We start from the raw sequence: 24723 nt of genomic DNA on the forward strand, positions 1-24723 counted from the left end.
TAGTGATTAGAGTTTACTATCTTTTAGTGAGGGATCATAACAAAAAATAGACTTCTAAAGCTAATTTTCAGAAAGAATTATTTTTATTAAGTAACGGATCCTGAAAAGCTAGGAGCTGAATAGTTAGAAATAATATAAGAATTACTATATGAAGTGAAAAAAGAAAGATATCTGTAAATAGAAACCCAAACAAAAAATATTTGATTGAATAACTAGCCAAAACCATATAATGTGATAACTTCATAGTATCTATTCTAACACATCCTTAGTTTAGTGTGACTTCAAGAGTCAGAAGGATTTACCAGGAATTACTTTGGTTTATGAATTAGTGTGTGCAGTCATTTAAGCTTGAGAAGTGGGTCTAAATAAGAATTCAGAAATCCTTAATCATTGATATCAACGTGTATGTTTTAACAATATTTGAAGAAATGAAACCTTCTTGTTCTTGTTTCAGCATTTCAGGGAACACCTTGACAAACTTTTTGCAAAAGGAATTGGAATGCTGGATATTGCTTTAAATGAAGCTTTCAACATGCTCAATGAAGTAAGTTAATGCTGTTCAGATTTATGCTGCTGACGCTTTTCTTGCTATTTAGAAATTACTCTCAATTTTAAGATAATAAATTAGAATTCACTCAAAAATGTGATGATGATGTTATCTATAGAGCAAGAATTCTATATAATCTGTGTATGGTGAAAGATATAAAGAAATTTACATTTTTATAGGTATACATTTTATATTAATGTATTTTGTGTCTACCTACACATACATGTGTACATTAAATAAAGTTTATTTCAGTAGCTTGTTTAGGTATTAAAAAATACTAGGATAACATGCGGATTTCACAGTTTAGATTGTTCTTTTTTTTGTTTGGAAGGGCTAACATTTTAAGAATGACAAGAATTTGTATATTCGTAAACACTTTGAGAATACTGTTATTTCATGAAATTGTTTATTGGTTTGACTTCTGGCATAACAGTATCTTATATAAAAGAAGTTACTTGAAGACTTTTGTATTTACCTTTGTAATACTCTGTGACAGAGGGAGAAATGTAAAGTTTTGTCTAACTAGCTCAGAGGTATTAATATTATATTAACTATTTATCTGCCAAAACACAAGGCCAACTTTCTGATAACGTTCCTGTGAATAATGTCTATAAACAGGAGTGTAGTCCTTAGAAGATGAACTTCATGATCATGGAGATAATCTAGTGCAGGGCACCTAGTTTCCCTTCCCAGCTCCACAAATAATCAGTGTAGCATTCTTAGTTATCCAGGAAATTGTCCTTCAAAGGAGATTTTAATTAAAATCTGTCCCACTGCCTTTGCCTGAAATGTTGTTCCTCACATCAGTCTTAGTGGTTGTCATGAAGAGGTATTTCAGAGATATTTTTTGTCACTTTGTCATTTCTGACAAAGGTAAAATAAATTGTCATGCTATGTATCTCAGTAAAGAAAAATTTTAGCAATATTTTGATTCAGCTGACTGTATACTTTCTTGGGAGTGTATAGTGGAAAAAGCAAGAAAACAAAGGAGAAAAGTGAACAGTAATAGTAATGAGAGAGAAGTAGTATGAAGGAATAGAACAATGGAAATAGAATGCACTATCAAGTATTCCTCATGATATTATGAATTAAAACTCTAGGTAGTGTGGGTAGGACTAAAACCATTGCTTACAATTAATATCAGTTTAGATGTAGGACTTCTTTAAAGAAGAGCGTTTACTAGTTTTTTAATAACTACAAGCAAATCTCTTCACCGGGATATCTAAACTAATGAGCAGTGGTAAAATTGTAAACTACTGTATCACAAACCTACAGCAAAGTTCATTAACAAGATATAGGTATCAAATGCCGTTGTGAGGGACTAAACCACCAAATACGTCAAAGGCCAGAGCAGATACTGAGGGAGAAAATGTGAGGAATTTCAGTTAGCCTCAAGACTGAGGAAAGCAGGAAACAGGTTTAAAAAAACCAAACACACATTTGTGTCCAAGTGCTAAGAGCCCCAAGATGGAATACTAGCAATCAGTGATCTCTGAGTCCTAAAGAAAACCTAAACCCTTAAAGCATTCCCATTCAAAGACCTGCAATATTGGCTGTAAATTTATTTCAAAATGATGCTACATGTAATCTCCACCTAGCATTTTCTAAAGCAAGAAAACGAAAACTACTGTTTCTGTGGATTCTTTCAGAATGCTCCATTTTGCCCAGAGCTCACTCTCGTAAATAAGTGGCCCAACCCTTCTTTTTTTTTTTTTTGCACCTTGTTGCTAACCTTTGAACTGCATTAGTGAGTCAGCAAAAGTGACTAAACACCTTCCAACAGGACCAATTTCTGTTAAGTGGTTGATGTTACAAGTAAGCAGTGTTAGCCTATTGAAACATTCCCTACAGCTTTCTTTTAAAGTTAATTTAGCAGCTTAAGATATGATTGAAAATTATTTGGTGTTTCCAGAAAAGCTTGTTAAAAAAAAAAAAAAAAAAAAAGAAAATACTTAAAGATTGTGCATGTATTCTTTTTAATAATCAATTAAGAGATGAGTTGATCTTGATTTAGAATCCCTATGTGTAGTGGAAAAATTATTTTATTTTTTCAGTGAAGAGGGAGGTATCGTCTAGAAAGGCAGAGCAACATCAAATTCCTGCAAGGTGAATTAAAATCATGTGGCCTTTTAATCATTAGGTAATCTTTCAAATAGATTATGCAAGATCTTCTCTTGCTTTGAGTTTTTCAAACAAGATTACTTAAAGACTTTTAGAAGCTTTTTCAAAGCAACAAAAAAAGGGGTGATTGCAATGCAGTTCAAATGCAAGATAGTGACCCAAGTCATTGGGTTGAAATGTATAGACTATGTTTTTTAGGTGGGTAGTTTCTTCTACTAAGTGTCTGATGATATTATGATGAGAATTTAGTTCCTCATGTATTTTGGCATTTTAGTTTGTCTACAGGTAGAAATCAATTTTTTCTGACACAGTTACTGTGATGTCAGTCCAGTTGTTGGTAGTTAGTATTGTATAATAATAATGTTAGTGGGGGATACTTTCAAGTAAATCTACTATGTGTTCCTTTCCAAGAACTTGAGAGCAAATCAAACTTCATATCCACGAAAGTAAATATGTGTTTGTGTGTGTGTGTATCGGCTTTAATAGTGAAAAGAAATTTACGATGTTTAGTTAGAAACCACCTTTCAAAAATAATAATAATAAAAAAAAAATCAATGCCTTGTTCATACTACTTGAACCTCTGCAACATATTCAGTGTTTTTCTTCTGAGTGAGCCAAACTGGCCTTCTGACATCCTTCCAGGATAACCGGTTTCCAAGAAATCTATAAACTTTATGTCTATGGGCTCCAAATAACTATTAGTGTGATCTGTAGGTGTGTATTACAGAAAAGCTGAAGTTTAGGGCTGACAATTTAGATGCCCTTATCTTGCTGTTTGATAGTTTGGATCCAGAACTAGTTTGTTTTTATCATTTTCGATTTGACCAATGCCTTGGAGAGTTGACTAGTATACATTAATCAGAAATCAATTCACGTTTCCTCTCTAGTCAAAGTATGGCTCTGAGGCACCATTTTAAAAACTACACTGTATCTTTCAGTGTAAAAGTTACAGGGAGTTAATTCCTGTCTCACAAATTAAATTTAGTAAAACTCACTATACTACAGCTAAGCTTAGTAAGGATTAGTAAAGAAAGCTGGAAAAAACATTTTTATAGTACATTTTTTATTTTTAATAAAGACGCAATTCAGGCATATTCTGACGTAATTTTTCTTCATGTCAAGGAAACAGTTTTGGTTTTCATTCTGCCTAACATTTCCCAGGCCATCTATTTTTCAGCTTATCTAGCCTTAGTAGATCACTTATCTTAAAAATCACATACCTTTAGCATTAATATGCATCCTAACTAACCTCAATTGGATTTTAAGAATACAGACAAACTAGTTGCAACTCATGAATTAACAGATGATAGAATAAAGATTGAGCTATGCCAACTGATGTGTCACATTTACCAGGTTTGTTTTGGAAAGAAATATTTCAGTCACAAATATAACAAGCAAGTTCCTTTTCTCTCCTTCTTTTTTTTTTTTTTTTTTTTTTTTTTGTCCTCCTCCTCTGTTCCTTTTCTGCCTCCTTCTGTGTTGTGTTTTGTTTTTTTTCCTTCAACTGAGCTTATATTTATGAAAATATTTTAAAGTGTTTCCTTAAATATAGTAATTTCTTTTAGGGAGAAAAAATGTGTTAGTCTGCTGGAAAACAAATATTTAATCTAAAAGAAACAGCAAACTGTCTTTTGATTGAAGGATGTACCTTGACAATGAGACCTCAAATCAAAATATTCTTCAAGGACTTTGAATGTGAGAAGTATGCCTGTCTGTATACCGTAGGATCATAGATTAACTAATGGTTCCAATTCCTTTGTATTCATCTTGAAACACAATATTGATCAGTTCTTTTCCGGGCATAAAATCCTAAAATGAGAAAATGAGGATCTTCCTCCACCCACTGCCCACATATTCATGCAGACAGTGTGGAACTAATTCTTTCATGTGGTGCATGCGAAAAATGACAATGGGAAAAGCTGCATGAGGTAAAGAACACTCTAGGTTGGATGTAGAGGGGTTATTAGGAATCCTGTTGTGGGTACTGAATATAGTCTTAGGAAACAGATACACAACAGATATGTCTTTTGATCTGTAAGGTCATGATGGATCATGCTACATGTATGTTCAGATCTATTCAAGGTGGAGTATTGACTGTTTCTATTTATACTATTAAAGGGAGTGTAATAGCCTCAAGCATTCTTGCATATATACTTCCAGGATTGACAGCATTAAGAATCTTTTCCTTTATATGCAGGTACATCATCAAAGTCTCTAGAAGTTTCTATGAAGCAGCCTAGGCCAGACAAAAAGCTACTTAATGTCTCCTTAAAAGAGCACAGATAACCCTTTTCCACTTAGTCTACAGCATGTGACCTTTACGTGCCAAAAATCTATTCTTGTGAATTATAGGCTATAAGGATGTCTTGTCTACATTTAAAAAAGAAAGGGAGGGAAGGGGAAAAAGAGAAAAGAAAGGGGGGGGGGTGTGTGTGGTGTTAGGGAAAGGAGAAAAAGGGAAAGCTTTGTGTTACACAATCTATTAAGATTCTGGTTGGATTTTAGAATGGTTCAGGGGTTACACTAATTAAGTGCAGTTAATTTTGCCTTGCAATTACCTTTCAGTATTTGCCTTGGTTGTTAAGACTTGAAGGTGGTTGATACAGATGTCTTTGAAAAGCACGTCTAAAAATCCACTTCCAAATTATTTCCAATCATCAATTTATGCAGTGTTCATTATGCAGTGTAAGAATATAGAAGTGTTTGGTACAGTAGTTAGGCACCTACTATGTCATGTGACAAGTGCAATTATCTCTTTTGGTGACAAATGCGATCTTTGCAGTGATTACCTTTAAAAAAATCATAGCCAATTAAATAAAATTCTGTGACATTTCAAAGACTGTTAATCACAACCAAATGCTGTAAATGTCAGGATGCATTGAAATTTTTGCTGCTAAATGATGAATCACTGAGTTAATTGTAGTTCATCATAAGGCCCTTGTCATTGTTATTATTATGGAAAACACTTTCATCACTCTAGCTATTCAATAAAATTAAAGTTTTTGACAAATATGAGAAGATATTACTCATGGAAGCATTTAAATTTAATTTCATTCTTTAAAATACGTGAACAGATAACTACATAGAATAATGCAGATGCATACAGAGTGATGTTTTAAAATAAATGTATGAAGGCAATCCCCCTTTGTTAACTTTTCTTTTAATATACCTTGTGTCCTTCAAAATATGTTATCCATACAAAGAATATATCCCTTGACAAAGTAAATTAATCTTTATGAGAAAATATTGTATCTAAGGTCTTACTAATGAAGGAATCCCACTTCAGTAATTCTGATTCTGGACTGGAAACACTAATGACTGAACAATTTTAAGGGTAGACTGCTTTGCAGGTATCACAGGTAGGAATTTGCACACAGGCAGTGACCAGAATATAGCTAATTCTGTAAACCCACATTAGGTTCCCTTTAAGTAACAGGTTTCTAGCACTGTTCACTGATGCTCATGATTAATTGAAGTGAAAACTGATCTGGAGGAGGGCTGCAGATACTATAAATGATTTTTGCATTATATTTCTGGATGTGACTACTCAGATATGGAAATGTGAAAGCATAAGAAAAGAGGACAGAGGACTTCTGGAACCCACCATCCATTCCCTTTCCTACTGCAGGCACGTCTACAGAGATGATGTTTTTAGAAGTTAAGACCCTTCCCCAGAAAAAATGTGTTTTAGAGTTTTGGAAGGAACAGCAAAAAAAAATAAGGATGAGTAGGCTGCAGAAAGCTTAGACAGAGCAATTGCTAGCCCAAATCAAACTAGAATGCTAAGAATAAGTTGTGGTGAATCCAGAAGCAGTAAGAGTCCCTGCAAGGTAATCAGCCTTTAAATACTACTTCTCAAATGGGACCACTCTTTTTTGGGCACTATTCATCACAGATAGGCTGGTGAGTGGGACAAAATAATTATTGCTTGGCTTTCTCAGCAACAAGGGAAAGGTGGGGGATGAAGACCTTGTCTGACCTCAATGTTGGTAATGTACTTGAAAACTACACGGGAAGAAATCAAAAACGGATTGTTCATTCATTAGCATGTACTCAATGCTAGCCCAATCTATAAAGAGTTGTGTGTAATGCCCCACTTTATTGATCTTTTCACATATTTTTTTTAGTGTTTGTACAGCGTTATGATAGATCAAATAATTTTATGACTTTGTATTTTTTTTTCCAAAAGCCAGACATTTTGCCTAAGTTCCTTGAATATTTTAAATATTATGCAAATAGGAAGGTATTCTGCAATAAGAGCAAATGGAGACACATGAATTCAAAATTAAGGCACCGACTCCAGAACCCAGAGATCAAACCTTACGTTATGAATCAGTCCAATTTACTTGTTCTTTGACCAGGAGAAAATCCTGTTTGTGTAGCAATGAAACCGTCTTTGCTTACTCCAAAGGGTATGCTAATTGCTGTCTAAGTACCTGTGCTCAAGTACTGCTGTTCAGCAGCTTGAATTACTTACATGTATTTATTTCAAGTAATAGGAGAATTTTAGAATATATAAATATGAGCTTGGTTCTCCCAGATAAACATTTTATGAAAAATAACATATGCAATGTAATCCCGAGCAAATATGAATGCTATATGAGTAGTCACGTGTCTCTCAGTAAGTGGTCTATCTTCTGTACTTCGCAGTAAAATTATCAATCATTCATTTTTTTCATGTAGCTTGTTCTTTTAAAATTATACTTAAAGCAAACCCTATGTAGATGCATCAATATATGCCTCCTATCTAAAATGGGAATACACTTTTAATTTGGGGAAGTGCTCTATTTATGTATCTTGTGTTTCAAGCTGATAAAATGGGGATATATAATGAAGTCTGATTCTGTTACACAATTGAAGCTACAATTCAATAAGAACATGGTATGTATGATAAAATGTTTTCAACCTGAGACTTTCATTTACTTTTAAGCATGCTAGAGGTTTGACCAGATCATCTTTATCCAGTGCAATCCTATCTATCTTAATCTAACAGGAATGTACTGTAACTGAATGATTGTTTTCTTTCACAGTTCAATCACACAGGACAAGGAAGTATTTGCAGCCAAGCCATTATGTTGATTACTGATGGAGCTGTGGATACATATGATACAATATTTGCAAAATATAATTGGCCAGACAGGAAAGTAAGTATGTTATCACCTTTATTTGATGGAAAACCCAAAGCTTCATATCCAATATAAAGTGTATACCTATCAAAAAGTCAGTAACAATCTTTCTAATGATCTAAAAATTATTTTGGATAACTAGATGTTTCATGAATGACAAAAATTATGCTTATGTGGTATTGCTCGAGGATAGAGATGGCCTTTTACTGTAGTAATGAACTTAGGATAATAAGATAGTAAGGAAATATTTCCCTCCAGGGCACATATTGACTGTTATATAATGCTTCCCTTGTGAGACATCATTAATCATGAAAAAAACTTTTTTCTCCACAAATACTCATTAATAATTCAATGCTTTTTTAATGCTAAAGAAGGGTGTGTGCTGTGGGCAGTGAACAGTTTGCTATTACTGGAGAACAAGTAGATATAGTACTCGGTATTTTTTATTTCTTTATTTGGCACAGGGAGGTGTAGACTTGGCAATTAGTGAGATTTTATTAAAAATAAATTTGGTTCTATTGATCTGTAGAAGGAAATTTACCCAAATTTAAATCACCTTGTTATATAACACATAGAGTTTTCTACAGTAGTAAAGAAATGCCTTGAGTTGTTCTGATGAGAAAGCTCAATTAGGTCTCATGTTTGGATGTGAAATAATTTCCTTCTACGCTTTTCTGCTAAAGCAAGTTTTGGGACTATTTTAGGAAGTTTTCGTAGTTTGAGATACTTGCCATGGTATATGCCTGTGGAAGCAACAACCTCACTCTTTGAAGTGCAGTTTGAGCAAGAAATTGATTAATATGAGGGTGCTGTGTGGGGTTTCAGTATTCTGTGGAAAAGAGGAGGAGTAGTTCTGATTTGTAGTTTTTGTAATTTTATAAATGAAAGAAATGTGACATTTGTTTTATGTTCTCCCTTTTCTTGTTTGCTTGAACTAAACCCTATTAGCAATCAGTGAGCAACAGAAGATGAGAAATTGGAGATTTTTTGTTACTGAACTTCTGAAAATGTTATGTCAATTACTGTCATTTTGTGTAGTAAAAATGACATACAACTATTCTACTTTTTGTTGGTTGTTTTTTATTCAGAGAATGTAAAGTGCAATCTGAAGATCTGTTTTTCTCTTCAGATACCTTGCTCACTCCTTTCACATAACTTCATTCTCTAAAAGAAGAAAGTTCATACTTTTCATGATTTTACCGGGATGTGCCAGGAAGAATTAAAAGAATGCAAGGATGCATTGGCATTTGCACATATTCTGGGGAGATCTGTAATATTTTTGTGTGAATTAGCTTTCGTGTGGTGGAAGGTATGAGGAAGTTCAGTATTTAATTAATGCAGTAAGATGTAGATCTAGATATTATGAAAGAAGTTCCATTGGATGTCAGCATTTGTCCATTTTTGTTTGTTGTATTTCATTGGGTCACATCTCAATTGTCAATGTCAATATTACTGAAGCAAAAGAGAAATATTTGTTTCTACTCTGTGACATACAAGAAGTATCTCCTTGAAGCGTGGTTATCAACTGTTTACAGGTTGGAGGAGAATATGTGGCCTTTGATCTGTCTCCCTACTTTTCTTCAGTGCTTTTCAGTGAGATTGTTGTTATTTACGTGAAAATACCTCATGTCTTTTCTTATTCTCTATTTACTGTTGAAGATAGTTGATTCTTCAGGGGTAAAGCTTTTACTGATTTTTCTGTTGATTAATTAGCCATTTGGAAAGTTAGGGCTTTATAAAATGTATTTGTCTATTAAAATTACTGAATAATTCTGGAAACAGTAACGTATTTGAACTTTAGCTTGTTTTTCAGATCTTTAAATATTCAAAATGGAATCTTTTTTTATCGGACAGGTCATATGTTGTGATCTTCTTCCTAAGTAAATGAGTGTAACTCCTTAATATTATATGGCTTAAGTCTTTTATCAGCTGGCTGTGCTCATATAAATGGATGGTGGTAATATAGTCTAAAGATATCTCGTAAATTTTCCGTGTATTCACACTTATTTCTGAAAGTTTTCTGAGAGAAACAAGAAAACTATAACTTGATCATGAAGTTATTATTTTAGTAGCTGCTTCTCCAAATAACAAATGTTTATAAACAGGTTTTTGGGGTTGGTTTTTTTTTTTTGCTTTTTGTTTGTTGTTGTTTTTTTTTTTTTTTAATTCCTAGATGTTTACATATACTTTTATCCCTATATAGGTGACCTGAGAAATGTGAATTTCAGCTATAGGCTTCAGTATTTACTCTTCATATTTAGTCATTTAAACCTTGTAATTGTTCAAGATTTCCATGACAGATGATGTATGAAGAATTTTCATTAAGCAATATATTAAAAAAAATAAATTTAAATTAAATAGAGGATACAAGGAATCTGACTGAATCTACATTATCTTTGGAATTTCAATTAGTATTTTGGGTACCTTCCCCCTCCCTCTAATTTTACCTTCTTTCCAGTTTTGGTATGATTGAGTGACTTTGTAGGCCAGCATTAGCTCTGTTTTATGAAAACATAGCTCATTTTGTTCCACGGGAAAGGAGGTTTAAAAGTTTGGTGTTGTTTTTTTTTTTTTTTTTTTTTTTTTTTAAAAAAAAAGTCTTGTGGCCAGTTTTCCTCTTATTCAGTGGCTTACTATCTGATTTAAGTTGTTAAGTCTCCAAATGTTCCATGAGAAAATTTTGCTTTCTCTGGCAAATACTGTTGCCTAAGGAGATTTACAGAATCTCTCCAAAGGACGTGCCTCTGATGTCTTGTATTTTCTTATAATATGAAGTTAGTTCCTCTCTTAAGAATGGGAAGACACTATGGGGAAACTCTACCATATGAAATCAGTAAGGAAAGAATTCTCTGAAACAGTCAGCTGAGTATTTTCACAAAGCTATGTGCTATATATCTCTCATGTGCAAATCAACATCTATATCTGAGATAACAATTCTTAGCACAGCTGTTGTAATAAGCAGCAGGACAGGTTTCTTTTTGGGTATGCTTCGGCAAAGGCCTAGCATGTAGAATCTTCTTGTTTAGCAAGGACATGTTTTTTAGGGAATAGCTTTTACTTACGATGCTATATTCCACCCAACTCTTATAAAATATTGAACGTATTATACAGTCTTCTAAATTGTGTATTAGAAAAGATGTAGGGAAAAAAAATCAAATCAGTTGGTCCTCTTTTCAGGCTGAAATGTTTCAGTATGAAAAATGTAAGAGTGTTCCATATGTATACTTTTATACATTAGAGTTTTCAATGTTTTTTGTTGGATTTCTTGTTCTAGAAAGGAAGCATTATTGAAAATGCAATATCCTATGCATTTGCAATGTCAATGTGCCTTAAAATTATGCATGCAGGTGTCTTCAGGATCCCCTTCTTTTGCATTAAACCATCTTTATTCTCTCCAAAGACATTTTTTATATCTATAAATCACATCTTTGAACTGCTTATTAGGTTTTTTCTCACCTTTTTTTTGTTTTATATTCAGCTATACGTTGCCTTGTCATCTATCTTATCATTTATGTTTTTCCTGTCATTTTGATATTCTGGTGGATGGTGATGGACAAACCAATAAGTCTAATTGAGTTAAGTTCTTAAGTTTCTGTTTACTTCAATTACCTTGTCATCAAAGTACCTATTTGAGTTATGTTTTATCTAATGTTAGATAATATTAAATATGTCATCATTAGTTGCAGCAGAAACATTTTCTTCTCTTATAGAAAGGAACAAATTCTTCATGTAACTGAAGGCTCTGCCAGTTTGTCAGTAATAATCTCTAAAGATGGAGAGTGAAAACTTACGATGCAAATAACAATTCACATTTTCTTTTTTCCAAGGCATGTATATCTTTGCATAATATAGTCTTTTTTTTTAAAAGATACTATGTAAACAGAGATAAAAGCACTTTATTACATATCATTGCAGACATATTCTGCCTGAAAACTGATTATAAAGCTGCTTCTCTCTGATTATGTATTAAATAGAAGTTGTGTTGCAATAATTTTGAAGTGGAATAGCATGGCTCCAGTTAAATCCCTAAAGTAACTTAAGTAACTAAGTTTTTCTGGGGGACATAAACATTTTCTGTATGAGCTAGAGAATTATAACTATCAAAAGACTATTTAAAATTATCTTCTGTACTGTTTCATTAAAAGAAGAAACACTTCCATTTTACTGTTTATTTTATGAGTCTCTATTTCCCTCACCAAAAAAACCCCTTTCCCCATGTTTTCTTAATATCTTCTGCTACTTAAAATGTAAATCTAGTAGATGCTATTTTTATAATACACCATGTTTTATTTGTATGTCTGAGGCTTTAAGTTGTTAATGTCTATTTCTTTTTTTATGAGTCTGTACATACAGTCTTGCACCATAAGGATCTAGATTCTTATGCATTATAAATGAATTTATGCTATCTACATATATTTCTTATTCATGAAGCTTGCATTCAGTATTTCCAAATTTCTGCAATTCATTCATGACAACTCTGCCACATGAAGTACCAAAAAGAGAACAATTAAATCTGCAAGAGTAAATCTGTCTGCGCTGTCATATAAAAGCCTAGGGTTTCTACATGTAGCAGAAAAAAGTATTTAAAAAGAATAGTATCACGAAAGTGTTTGTTTACAATTACAACTATAATATAGTTGCAATACTTTTTTGTTGTTGTTGTTGTTGCTTTTAAGGTGTCATACTTCAGGAGAAAGCCTTGAAGTCTCAAAATATCTTGTTGATGTCAGTAGAACACAGACAGACCTGCTTTTACTGCATATTATTGCTTCTACTATTATATCCAAATTCACTGTTAGAAACCAAGCAAAATACTGTACTTTTATATTTCACTGGGTACCTTATTTGAATTTAAAAGCATGACAGCATATTGTTGTTGTGGGGCAGGGGGCACAGACAAATGGACGTGACTACAGAGAAAGATATCCCTTCAGGTTTGCCTCCAGAAAATAGTGCCGTTAATTGTCTCTTCCTAGATAACATAATCCTGCTTCCTCTCTATTGGAAAATTCCAGGAAGTAACTCATGAAAAATTCCCAGAAGGTTAACCTTTTAAATGTTGCTGAAATGTTATAGCACATTTAAAAATGAAATTACAATGAGATCAGAGATATTATCAGAGCTTCAAGCCCTGTCATGCTCTCTATTGAAAGCCATTTTAGTCATTAATTGAGAGTTAATAAACTTGGAACAGAAGGTATCTACTTAAATAATATTAAACATATTTTGACATTTTAAATATAACAAGACTGTTCTCAGCATGTTGTGACATTGCAAAGGAAAATAATATAGTAAAACCTTTTGTAAAAATGCACGAGGAAACACTTTAAAACCCTAGTGATTCACCATGAGGTCTCATCATCCTTTTTCTCCATGGGCTAAAATTTCTAAGTGCCTGCATATTTTGCAGCAACAGTCTTTTTCTCTCCATTTCCCAATTGTTTTTACGTGCCTATCAAGTTCTATACTTCTATAAAGCTCGTCATTGCTTTGGAGAGGCCCCAAAGCATTTCTTCTGTGTCTGTGATTAAGGGCAGAGTCTAAACTTCCATTGAGATCAAGGGGAAATAGGTACGTAATTCAAGTATATAAGCAAATATTTTGTGAAATTTCAGTTTGGATACAGTCGTCTAGTATTCCTTTTTTATATGGGTTGGTGAAGCACTCACAAGTGGTCAAGGAAGGTGGCAGCTTTGTGAGCTGTTTTGACTTGCAGCATCCAGAAATGGATGTTCTGTTCCCTTAGCCTGAGAGCTCTTCACTTGGTGATACTGTACCACATGCAAGATCTGGAAAAGAAAGCAAAAGAATTATGGAATCACTTAAACTACATCCTTCCCTTTGGGTTTGTCCTTTGATACTGAAAAACATTTGCTTTTATAATTATTTGAAATAGCTATATGCTATGGTAGATGTATGCAAGACCAGAAGACATAATTCCTCACTATTTAGTAAAGTTAAATGGAAACCAAAATCCCACCTAAAATTTCCTAATTTTCTAGAATCAAATCCAGCAAGACAGGCCAGAAGTCTCTCCTGAATTTTTTCTGTTGATAAGAAGGAAGGATGAACGTCCTTTAGAATTCATGCTTGCTTTTCTTTTTTCTTTTCTTTTAAATCTGAGTTAAAAGTACCCCCACATGCAATTACCTTATTTATTATTCTGCAGCCTTTCACTTAATGGGCAAGTAAAAGGGAATAGAACTTCATCTGTCTGTCTCCTATTATTCTGAGGGCTCTGAGTAGAGTTGATTTTGTATGGGAGCAAAATATTTTCTTTCTGCTTATGAACCATTACAACAAGGCAGAGATTTAAGATGGTTTTTGTCAGTGCTAAGACTTCAAGTGGGGTGAATATAAAGAATAACTGCAATAACATCTTTATTCCTACTGCTAAATGATTATGATGCAGAAAGCTCTAAGAGCAAATGCTGCCTATGTCTGAACAGAAATATTGAAATTACAAGATAAATAGCTCCTTGACTTTTAGGTATTTATACCTGCTTTTGCATCTGCTTTCTATGAAAAATTCCACAGTCTGGAATGTCTCTGAGTTTATGTACAATACTTAAAATTATAATTGAATTCAGAGATTAGCAGCTCAAAATTCTCTGGATTTAGTTTTGATTTCACATTAATAGTATACTATATTTGCAGACAACAATAAGCAGTTGATAACTCCTTAGCTATGTGGGATGTCAATGCATACTTTTATACGATCAATAATTATGGTACATTTAGGAGTTAATGGCATTATGCTTTCTTAAATACTTAAGAAAATGCTTGGTCGTTACTGGTGACTACTGGTCACTTGGTCACTAAAGACCTTTATTCAATTGACTCATTTATATTAGAGATCTGTGAAAAAAATATTTAACTTTAATTCTGCCTTTTCCTTTTTTTACTAAAAATATACCTAGTGAGTTTGAAGACTACCAACAATCTATTGACTTAAACTGCTGTATATGAAATTAAAATCTGAGCTTTAGCTATATGTAAAATTCCCCAAACATTTAGATTCTGCCATAGGACAGGAAAGAATGCTTTCCTTGTATTCCTTTAACAAAGGAAGATGAAAACATGACATATGATATTTTTTCATTTCCTTTGTCTGAAAACTATCCTAAAGAAATCAAGCGGATGCTGTGAAAACAAGCTACAAGAAAATGGGTACCTGTGTTGTGGCATTACATTGGTGACAAATAATTTCTGCATGTCAGATATTCATGAGGCTACAAAATTTTCTGCAGATTTTTAACTTAGTTTCTGTATCTTAGGAACCTGCTGATGTTGGCAACATGAAACAGTACAGAAAATTATGTGTCTCATGTACAGTGTTGTCTGGATGTTATTAAATTGATTACTTTTTTTAAGAAGACTGAAGTACTTTAAAGGCAGATGTTATTACTGCTACACAAACCCTATTTCTGGTTATCTCAAGAACAAAAGAAGGTCTGGTCACTTTATAGACCTTTCAAGCTATGACAAACTTATATTAATTAGCTATTTTTTTAGCCATCCTTGCAGTATGATGAAAGATGGGGTATGAGATCAAACAAAAGTTCTTGATTTGGGGATAAAGGGAAACAACAACTTACAGAAATGCTGTAGTCCTAGTTTTCTGCCCTATCTGCAGTTTCCTGGGGATGTGTGTGTGTGTGTTAAAAAATATTTGCTTCTGCATTATTACTTTTCCCTTTTAAATGAATTTGCCACTAGTATTTCTACCTGCATTCTTTAATACGATGCTCTCTGTTTACTTTACCACAATGAAACTTTTTCTGCAGTGCTAAAAACCAAAAGTGGGGAGAAGTCTTTTGTGAAGATAAGGGTAATTGAGTCTTATCCTCATGGTATATGTGGATTGCCAGAGGAAGGATTACTGCCTCTCCTATACAGAGTTACATGGTTAGCTAGAATCATATAGCGGTTAATGCTTTCTGAATGTTTCAAGAATTTTAGTTGGATTGATCATTTATACACAATGTAAATGTATCCATAGTGCTATTACTCTGTTAATGTTTGTGATGTGATCAGAAATAGATACAATAGAAATAGACAGAATTGAAAAGTAAATTAACTATGAGTCATACAGAGTACCTTATAAAACAATGGGCAATCAAAATGGAGAATAATCCACAACCTGAAATAGCTTTTCCAAAGTACTTTTTAGGAACTCATGAGTTCATCAATAACACAAACATCATTACTTTTGCATGTAAAAAAGTAGTTTATTTTTATGTAGTGTATGTAGACATAAAGACTTCCAAAATTTAAGATAAAATGTGTACATAAAATGTGCCTAGATGGCTACAAGTAATCACTGTTTGCATCTGGCATAAACTCACTATCATTGACATATGTGTCTGAAAGCCATTATTAACAATAGACCAAAGTATTGTAGGTAAATATCATAAGAACAACACTATTTTTTATGGATTCTGTTTACTGATGCACAAAATGAATATAATAAAACCTGACCTGATATTTGAGGTGCTGTAAGGTCTTAATTTAAAAAAAAAAAAAATATATATATATTTGTGAAATTATTGTGCCAGAAGCAAGACAGTTAAAGTAGGCATAGTAATTGCACAGATATGCCCATTTCATTCTGCAGACTATGTCTGTACTTGTGGTAGCATTTTTTGTGAAGAATTATGTCATCCACTTAAGGAAATAGTGAGATCATGTATTTCTTGAAATTCTTCAACAGCATGATAAAAATTGTGTTTTAGTTTGTGTGGTTTAAACTGAACAATACTGCAATTGCACTAAAAGCTAGGATACAGTTCATAGTCTGCCTGTTTTTAATTACTTCTTTATAATGTGTGCATCTTCTTAAACATGACAGGCAGAAAAGAGATGTTGAAGGCTGTCAGAGCTGTTTTATTTTAGATGGGTCTCTACAGTCCTTGTAAAATACCAAGAATGAGTATTGTTAATTGTGAGTAATCTACCAACAAAAAGGTGTCCATAGCTACATATACGAAACCCTTCTGATTGCATTTGAGAATAAAGAGATAACACAGTATTCCAATAAATTAATTTAGTTTAATAATATTTTTTTTTTAAAGTACAGATAGTAAAAAACCTGAAAATTATGTTGAACTAAATGTCTTCCTAAATTACCTGTTTCAAGTTTGGTTTTTGGAAGCAGCTGAAATTATCTGAATCTGTATGAAAGGTTACGTTACAGAGGAGAGCACTGATGAAAAATAAGTTGTTGAAAGAGAGGAAACTAGGGTTATGCTCAGTCATCTATGCTTCCTTCATCTATAGCCTGAAATAAGAAGAATATAAAAGATCTACAAACCTTCTTGCTTTATAGGTGCTTTCTGTTCTGTTCTGTGAAAACTTTTCACTGGTTTTAGAGACGGGAAAGAGTGGAAACTTCATATGTATTTTGGAGTAAGTTTTAAAAAGCTGTCCTTATGATGTTTTAGGTCCCTGTTATAATATTTAGAACGCACTGCAAAAAAAGTTCAATTTCCCAATTACTATTTTTTTCTAATGCAAGATTAATCTTGAACCAAACAATGTTATGTAGTGGACAAGCATTAACAGGATTAAAGACATTTTTATGACTAACAAGAATGTTCACAGTTACATGCAGTAATATAAGTTGAGGAGACAGTGAGATGGTGAGGCTTAAAAAGGAACGTGGGTTATTGCATCTTTTCCTAACCAAGAGGTGGGATTCATCGCTAGTCTGATGAGGTATGACAATTCCAGTAGCCTGTAAGTACCCTGGAAAACTTTAGACTGGCACAAAGAATAACTGTTTTCAGACATTTTCATCTGAGTACTGAACTTTATTTCTAACTAGTTTGTATGATCCATTCTTAGTTCATTCCTGTATCACTTTTCCTTTAATGACATCTTCATATACTTGTATTTTATATAACTCTGACTGAATTAAAATAAGCCATAGTGTGTTGTATTGTTACTTTCTGAGGCTTTAATTTAACTTCTGTTGGATATTTACATTAAGTTGAGAGGGTTGGTAAATTGCATGTTTAAATATCAAATCTCAAGAGATGTTTGGAAAGGGAATGTTACAAATGGAGGAAGTTAAATGTTTGGTATAGTGTTCTCTTGCTTGGCATCCCATTACATATAGTAAATGGTATTTCTTGCTCATTTTGCTCAGAGAGGTCAAATACTTCTGGTTTGGAAGTATAACAGACATTGTTTATACAAAATTATTATTCATATATACCATTTTCCCAGAGTACCTCTGTTATCCTTCGTGGTGTCTGGCTACAGAACAATCCCGCAATACATGCACATATATCAAGACAGTACAGGAGATTCATTACATGCAAGGGATCATATATGTGTAGTTTAGTATTCATTTCAGCAAAGCGCTTACATGTGTGAGTTATTACATCTCTGCTAACCAAAGCAATGGGTTCAGGCATACATTAAAGTGCTTTACTGAATTAGGAACTAAACAAGTTATCCAAACAATCCCATCTTTAGAACTCTGTTGTGGGTCTGCTGATTCTTTCTGAGTGGTTGAATCTTAAACTCTGTTAGTGGTTCTGCATTTCATAGAATACCCATTTAGAGTGCACTCTTTGTTTATCTCACTATATTTATGCCTACTTTTTCTAAACTGCCATAATGGCATTAACTACATTTTGAGACTTGAAAAACATGGCAGTCTCTGTGGACGTAACTTTTGTACTCTGTTCCCATGTGCAGACATCTGCTGCAAAACTGATAAAAACCTGTTCTTCTCTGTGAGGTTCTAAATGCCATCATCTTATAATCCTCTCTACAACCCTCACCATAATTGTCTCTGTGCAAAACTGACAGAATGAGATTTGCACGTCTAAATAAATGTTCTGGTTCTGTGGGATAACACTTGTGCACTGACTTCTGTTAAGATTTAAGCTCAGTCACAGAGGTTTCCCCTTACCAGTTCTTGAAACCTTTTTGCTGGGTTTTAACATTGAAGCTGAGCTTAGTGCATTGTTAGAAAACACAAGTTCTTATTCTGCCATCTTATGTCATTAGACATTCATACCTTGAAACAAACATGTAGGATTTTGAATCATCCGGGACTCGTTGTTGAAGAAGGCTTTAAAACCCATTGTAGCATTAAAGTGTATATTCCACTGTCTGCTGTTCAGCAAGTCATTATGAAAATAAAGCAGCTATAAATACTTATAAAACATTTTGAAATTTATGTTATATTGAGGCTGATAAAATAGAACACCCACAGGGCCTATGACACTTGGGACATGTCTTTTTTGAGGAAGAGATCTCAGAACCATACCTTTGTTTAACCAAATAATTTTGTTTATTTTTATGTATGTATATGGAGGGAGATAGTGAGAAAGAGGGAGAGATGTCTACTGAGTACAAAATAGGAATTAGTTTTTTAATTCTAGCTTTTCTGGACAATTCAAGAGCGAAGGCACTTAGGGTTTTGTTTTGTGAAAATTGTGTGTCACAAGTTGTACAGTCAACTTCCATATCTTTTACACTTCAATAGGATCTGGAAATATTCAGGAACTTCAGGTAACATTTTTATGTTCTCTTCACCTATTTTAAAAATAAATAGAAACAGGTTATCCTTACTTGAGGAGAACCATTGCCACAGACACCCTGAGAAAGGTGACTGCTCTCTGTTGTCAAGAAGCCTAAAGGAACATTTGGAAGTCTGCATGAGTAGAGACAACAGACATATCTGCTAGGCAAACTCCTGGGCATCCCTCTTGGTAAGAACAAAATATGATGGAACTGTGAAATACAGTAGTTATTTCAAGAATTTCCTACACTATGGTTCTGTTCTTCAGCCTCTGATGAAGGAGAATTTTTCAGTTTTTAACAATGTCCAAGGTAGTATCAGTTATGGTCTGTCTGTGGGTTTTTACTGATTTAATCATGCAAGATATTATTAAACCCATGAAGAATGTTTCCTAAGTATAAAGACAAAAACATAGAATAATCCTGGTTTTTCAATTAATCATTTATATTTCAGTCACCTTGGATCAGTCTAAATCTTTAATTCTTACTAAACAAATATACATTTTCAATTAATAAACTGAAATATATATTCAGAATTTCAGGTAGAAAGCTGTGAGCAGGTTTTCAACTCCTTTTCTTTTAAACTTTTTCTTCCCCAAATAATAAACAAACTAATGCAAAAAAGGAATAGGTGCAACGTATTGCAAATTATGGGAGACCACCTGAAAGTGAACTTCAGTTATTTTCTAGATCTATGTGCCTAGAAGACTTTCCAAGAGTAAAAAAATCACGCCCAAAATTACAAGGAAAACTGATAATGGAAAGAATAGTAGAGGGAAGTAATTAAAAGGAAGCAAATTAAATGGGAATCAAAAGGGGATACCTCAGACTGTCTTAGCAGATTTCTTTCCTTCTGGGAAAAGTTTTCTGTGGTATTACATGAAAGGCTGCTACAGAGAGCAGTGAATTACCAATATACATAAGCCTGGAGGAAAGGTGTTGCCAAGCTGTGGACTGGTGTTGCCACTGAACATTGATTTCCAACAAACTGACTATAAAATTTGGGGCTGCAGCTAACCTTTCTTTCCAGTGCACCTTATGCTCCAAGATACATGAAGTACCCATCATATAATCCTACATTATAAGTTAGCTGCAACGTGTCACTTGTTCAAGATTCCCATCTGCCCCCTTTCCTCAGATTTTGCAGTACCTACAAACATCTGCCAGCCTGAAAATTACTCTTGCAGTTGCCCTGCAGTAGGTGTGTGGGTTTTTTCAATTCTTTTTACAAATTAAGGGGAAAATCTCTAGGCAATTTGTCTACTCTACTAACTTAATCTCTAAGAGTGCAATTAACTGGGTATACATTTATTGGTTTTGCCCTTACTGTGAAAAAGAAATGGCTGGATTTTCCATGAAATGAGGGTTTTGTCTAAATACTGAAACATCTGTTGTAGAGATGGGTGCAAACTGTAAATGTTTGCTTTGGCCAAGTTTACATGACATTTAGGGGTTGAGTTTTCATCAAATATTCACACTCTTAAATTTTATAGGCACAAAAATTCATGGAAGATGAATCTCATCCCACGTGCAGAAATGGCTATAGTTAGATTATCTTTCTGTCCATCAATTTCTTGTCACTTGCAACTGAAAAAGTCACCAATTTGTGGCAGCACCATCAGTGTAGCACTTTTGCAGTTGTACTGCTGACAATTTTGAATGGCTACCATAGGATGTAGCAAGGGAGTATGGATACTCTGAGATTCCCATACTTATGTCAAATTTAAGTTTGATCTTATGGTTTATATTGTACTGCAAAGGCATAATCAGCCCACTGTTCAGGAATGAATATGGATTTTTACTGAGACCAAGTTATTTTCCTCTCATACCCCCACTTCTCCTGTTCCTCTGTTATAGTGTCAGTACTGCTTGCATTTGTTCTGTGTGGTGTTGGGAAAATAGCCAGTGGCAGCATCATGCCACTGTCTGGCAGGTAGGAATTAATGAGGATCTAAAATTCGGTCTTCATAGCTTTCATGGGAATTACTCAGACTTTTTTAGTACAGTGTTTCTGTCTCTGCTGCATCTGTATTTGGGATAATTCAGTATCCTAGCTGGGTTTTCCTTGTTTTACCAGAAAATCTGTGCTCTTGGCCATGCTATACCTGGAAGTCTGGCATGTGGGTAGCACACGCTACCTGAGATTTGATCAGTATAACGATACTGTCGTCATCCTCTCTGCTAGAAGAATTTATTCAGAAAATAGCTCTACTTAAGCGACCAATAGGAGTTTTTTTCTGTCTTTGTCTCATACACGGGGGGGGGGAATATTTGCCAGGACAAAGGGACCTGTTAGCTGCCTTGTGAAATAAGTTTTCATTTTATTAGCTAGATATAGTTTATGGCATCTCCTTGTGTGTTATTCAGTCCAATCCTGTCAAAATGGGAATTATCTCCTATTCTGGTACCATCTCCCTGATTTATCAAGGATTTCATGATAAGTAGTACCCACAATATCTATATAGTAAATGGAACTGTTTAGACTTTTGAGAAAGGGTGACAGATTTTAGTCCATAAAGAGCATAATGGAAACTTAGCAGTATTACTAATGATTTTAACACACAATGGTATCGGTATGATTCTAATAACTATGATAGTATTTTTCTAATATTTTCATTCATTTAAACAACCAAAACCACATATGTGCAAAATATTAAAATGTGTACACAAACAGCATGAGAAAGTTGTGAGTACAGAGATTTTAGCACCATATCTGATAATACTGAATTTTTGGCTAAAAATTATACTGACTGACTAAGTACATTTTGACATATGGCACCCCATTTTGAAACAAACGGTTTTATTTAGGCTGACCTAAATTCTCCTTAAAAGGTCATGTATGGAAACTAGCGATGAGCCAGACATCAGAGGATGCCTTTGTGGTACGTCATGTTTATGCAATTTCAGGCAGAGATGCACTTAGCTCTTCGTTTGTGTGCAGCAAGAGTGACATCTAATAAGCTATTAGATCAATGTAATTGGTGTGTTATTCCCTATAGTTAGAACAGTGTTATATACAATACTCAGTTGTATTCAAAGGTGAAACTCAAAATGAAGTCTTTGTCTCTGTTTGCATTAGCAATAGAAAATAATAAATGTCGTTTAAAAAAATCTTAGTTTGGTTCATAATAAAATCCTCACATACTTTCCCCATGTCAGCACACACAACTAGACTGAGGTCAGTCCATTTTTGGTCACATAGCAGCAAGGATGCAGGGAACGTCTTCCCCCCCAGCCCCCTTCACAGCCTTCACAAAAGTTGCTCAGAATGGTGTCTCTTCTCCCAGGCAAGGAGAATGAGAGTCATTAATCATTGCCAACCAGCCAGAAGAAACTTCTCAGTTGACAAATACTGAATCTTTCAGGAAACTAGCAAATCCCTTTCTCAAAAATATGAATCTCTCCTTCAGTCTGCTCAGTCCATCTTGGGAACTCTGGTAAGTATTGTGCCACTTTGTGCCAGAGCAACTTTTAGATACACTTTTCTGTGCAAGATACTTGCTTCCATAGCTACAAACTATTACCTTTAAGACTAACTGCTTAGCAGAGGTGGACAGGATCTCTACATGATGTAAACCACCAGGGACTCTCAGGATGAGGAGGATAAGGATAAGGAGCCGGCAAGTGCTCATATTGTGTAAATAACAGCTGCTTTTGCTGGGGTGGGGTGGGCAGAAGTAGAACTTGACCTCAGCCTCTAAAGGAAGGTAATGCTGCCATCTTCCACGTGTTTTTCAAGTTTTGTTTTGTTTTGTTTCTGAGATGGTTTTCCTGGTAGAAGCTAATGGTGGAAGGTGGCAATATGGTCTTCCTTGAAGTATCCTTGTGTGGAGACAGTAGGACAAAAATGGCAGATGGGCTTCACATGCTGGTGATGTTAAGATGTTTTACTGCATTCATACAAGCCTAAAATTATTGGCCATTTCTGTATAAATGCTGCACAAGAACTGTTCCATCTCCAATTGTACAGGTGCACAGTACTCCAGAATGTCCTGGAAGGAGAGTAGTTGACTATAAATTCTGGAGGAGTTTCACAGCAATTGTTCCTTCTCTGCTGCAAGGGGCACCGGAAAGCTTTTGTATCTCTGAAGCTAAATGCTTGTTAGTGTTCCCTCTTGGGAAGCCATGACCCTAAAACAGGTCTGAACTTCGGTGTGAAACTGAGTTGAATACTAAAAGGATCATTCTTAAATTTTCAGTTTGCCTTGTGAAGAAGAGACTTGATAAAGGGTAACTTTTAAAAACAAAGTGTTTCTTTTTACTTGTAAGGTGAACTGGTAATTTTCTTGCATTTACGCTGAGCTGTTGGTGTCATATTATGTCCATGAAACATGTATGATACAGTGTATCACTGAAAAGCATTTAAAAAAGGTATATTCTCTGTTAAATCACTAGAAATGAGCAGAAAGTCGAGTCAGAAGGAAGTTTAATAACTATTTCAGCATTCAATGTTACTATGTTTTGTATTTTTTTATATTAAGTACATTTTCTATAGGTTCGATACACCTTTAAACAGACAGTAAACTGTGAAATAACATTTCACAGAAAGATTTGCAGAAAGCAACCGAGGTAACTTCCCATCATTTAGTGAGAAATAGACAAGTAAATGCCTCGTTTAGTTTGCTGCTTTTTAAATGTCAGAACATTTAATAGCCATAAGGGAATAGTTATGTAAAACAATCCATATAAGGTACGTTAAAAACACTAATAATAAACTTTTTTCCCCCACTACTAATATATGGATTTAGCCTTCCCAAATGAAAGTGATGCAATAAAACGTGTCTTTTCTTCCTTGCTCCAAAGTGACTTATTAATAAGTTGTTGAGTGGCAGAAGAACCTAGTGTTCATTCCCATATTAATATATCCCATAATAATATGTCAAGTGCTAACAGTGCTACAGTATTTACTAGACTCAGAACTACTCACGGGAGCTGTGTCAGTACAAAGTTTACTTGCCTTCTGAGTAAGACTAGATTATTAAATTAGAAGCATAGACAAGATTACCATGCCATCATAAGGAGATATCTTTGTACTTTGCTTAATAAATTTTGCTGCTATTTTAAGAGTGAGAAGTGCTGTGCAGGTTTAGATGTCTGTGTATGACTGCCCAGATTGTGATATATTTCCCACTAGGGAAGTTTCTTTCAAGGCATAACTTGTAAGTTTTCTGAAACATTTTGAAATGAAAGTTTTAAAAATGGATCTATACTGTCCATGCATGTCTCTAAATTTTAGAAGAGGTACATGAAACATTAATGAGATTTCAGTAAGGATCTTTTGTGCAATTCTTTCTATAAATTGTGTAAATCAATAGTTGAGTGTTTACATTCATCCTATAACGTGTTAGCTGAATGTAAACATCATTTTTTACATTCTTTGTGAAAGTACAG

At 34.0% G+C, this 24723-nt stretch overlaps 1 protein-coding gene across 1 annotated transcript in view; it reads left to right on the forward strand.

The window, feature by feature from the left end:
• CACNA2D3 (calcium voltage-gated channel auxiliary subunit alpha2delta 3) overlaps positions 1-24723 on the forward strand; it is a 492915-nt gene that overhangs the window by 228072 nt on the left and 240120 nt on the right. The window contains exons 10-11 of the mRNA XM_080385033.1: positions 455-544; positions 7699-7812. Coding sequence (XP_080241159.1) covers positions 455-544; positions 7699-7812 — 204 coding nt within the window. The remainder of the gene's footprint in view (positions 1-454; positions 545-7698; positions 7813-24723) is intronic.

This window comes from Falco punctatus, assembly GCF_963210335.1.
Source record: "Falco punctatus genome assembly, chromosome: 4".
Classification (NCBI taxonomy): domain Eukaryota; kingdom Metazoa; phylum Chordata; class Aves; order Falconiformes; family Falconidae; genus Falco; species Falco punctatus.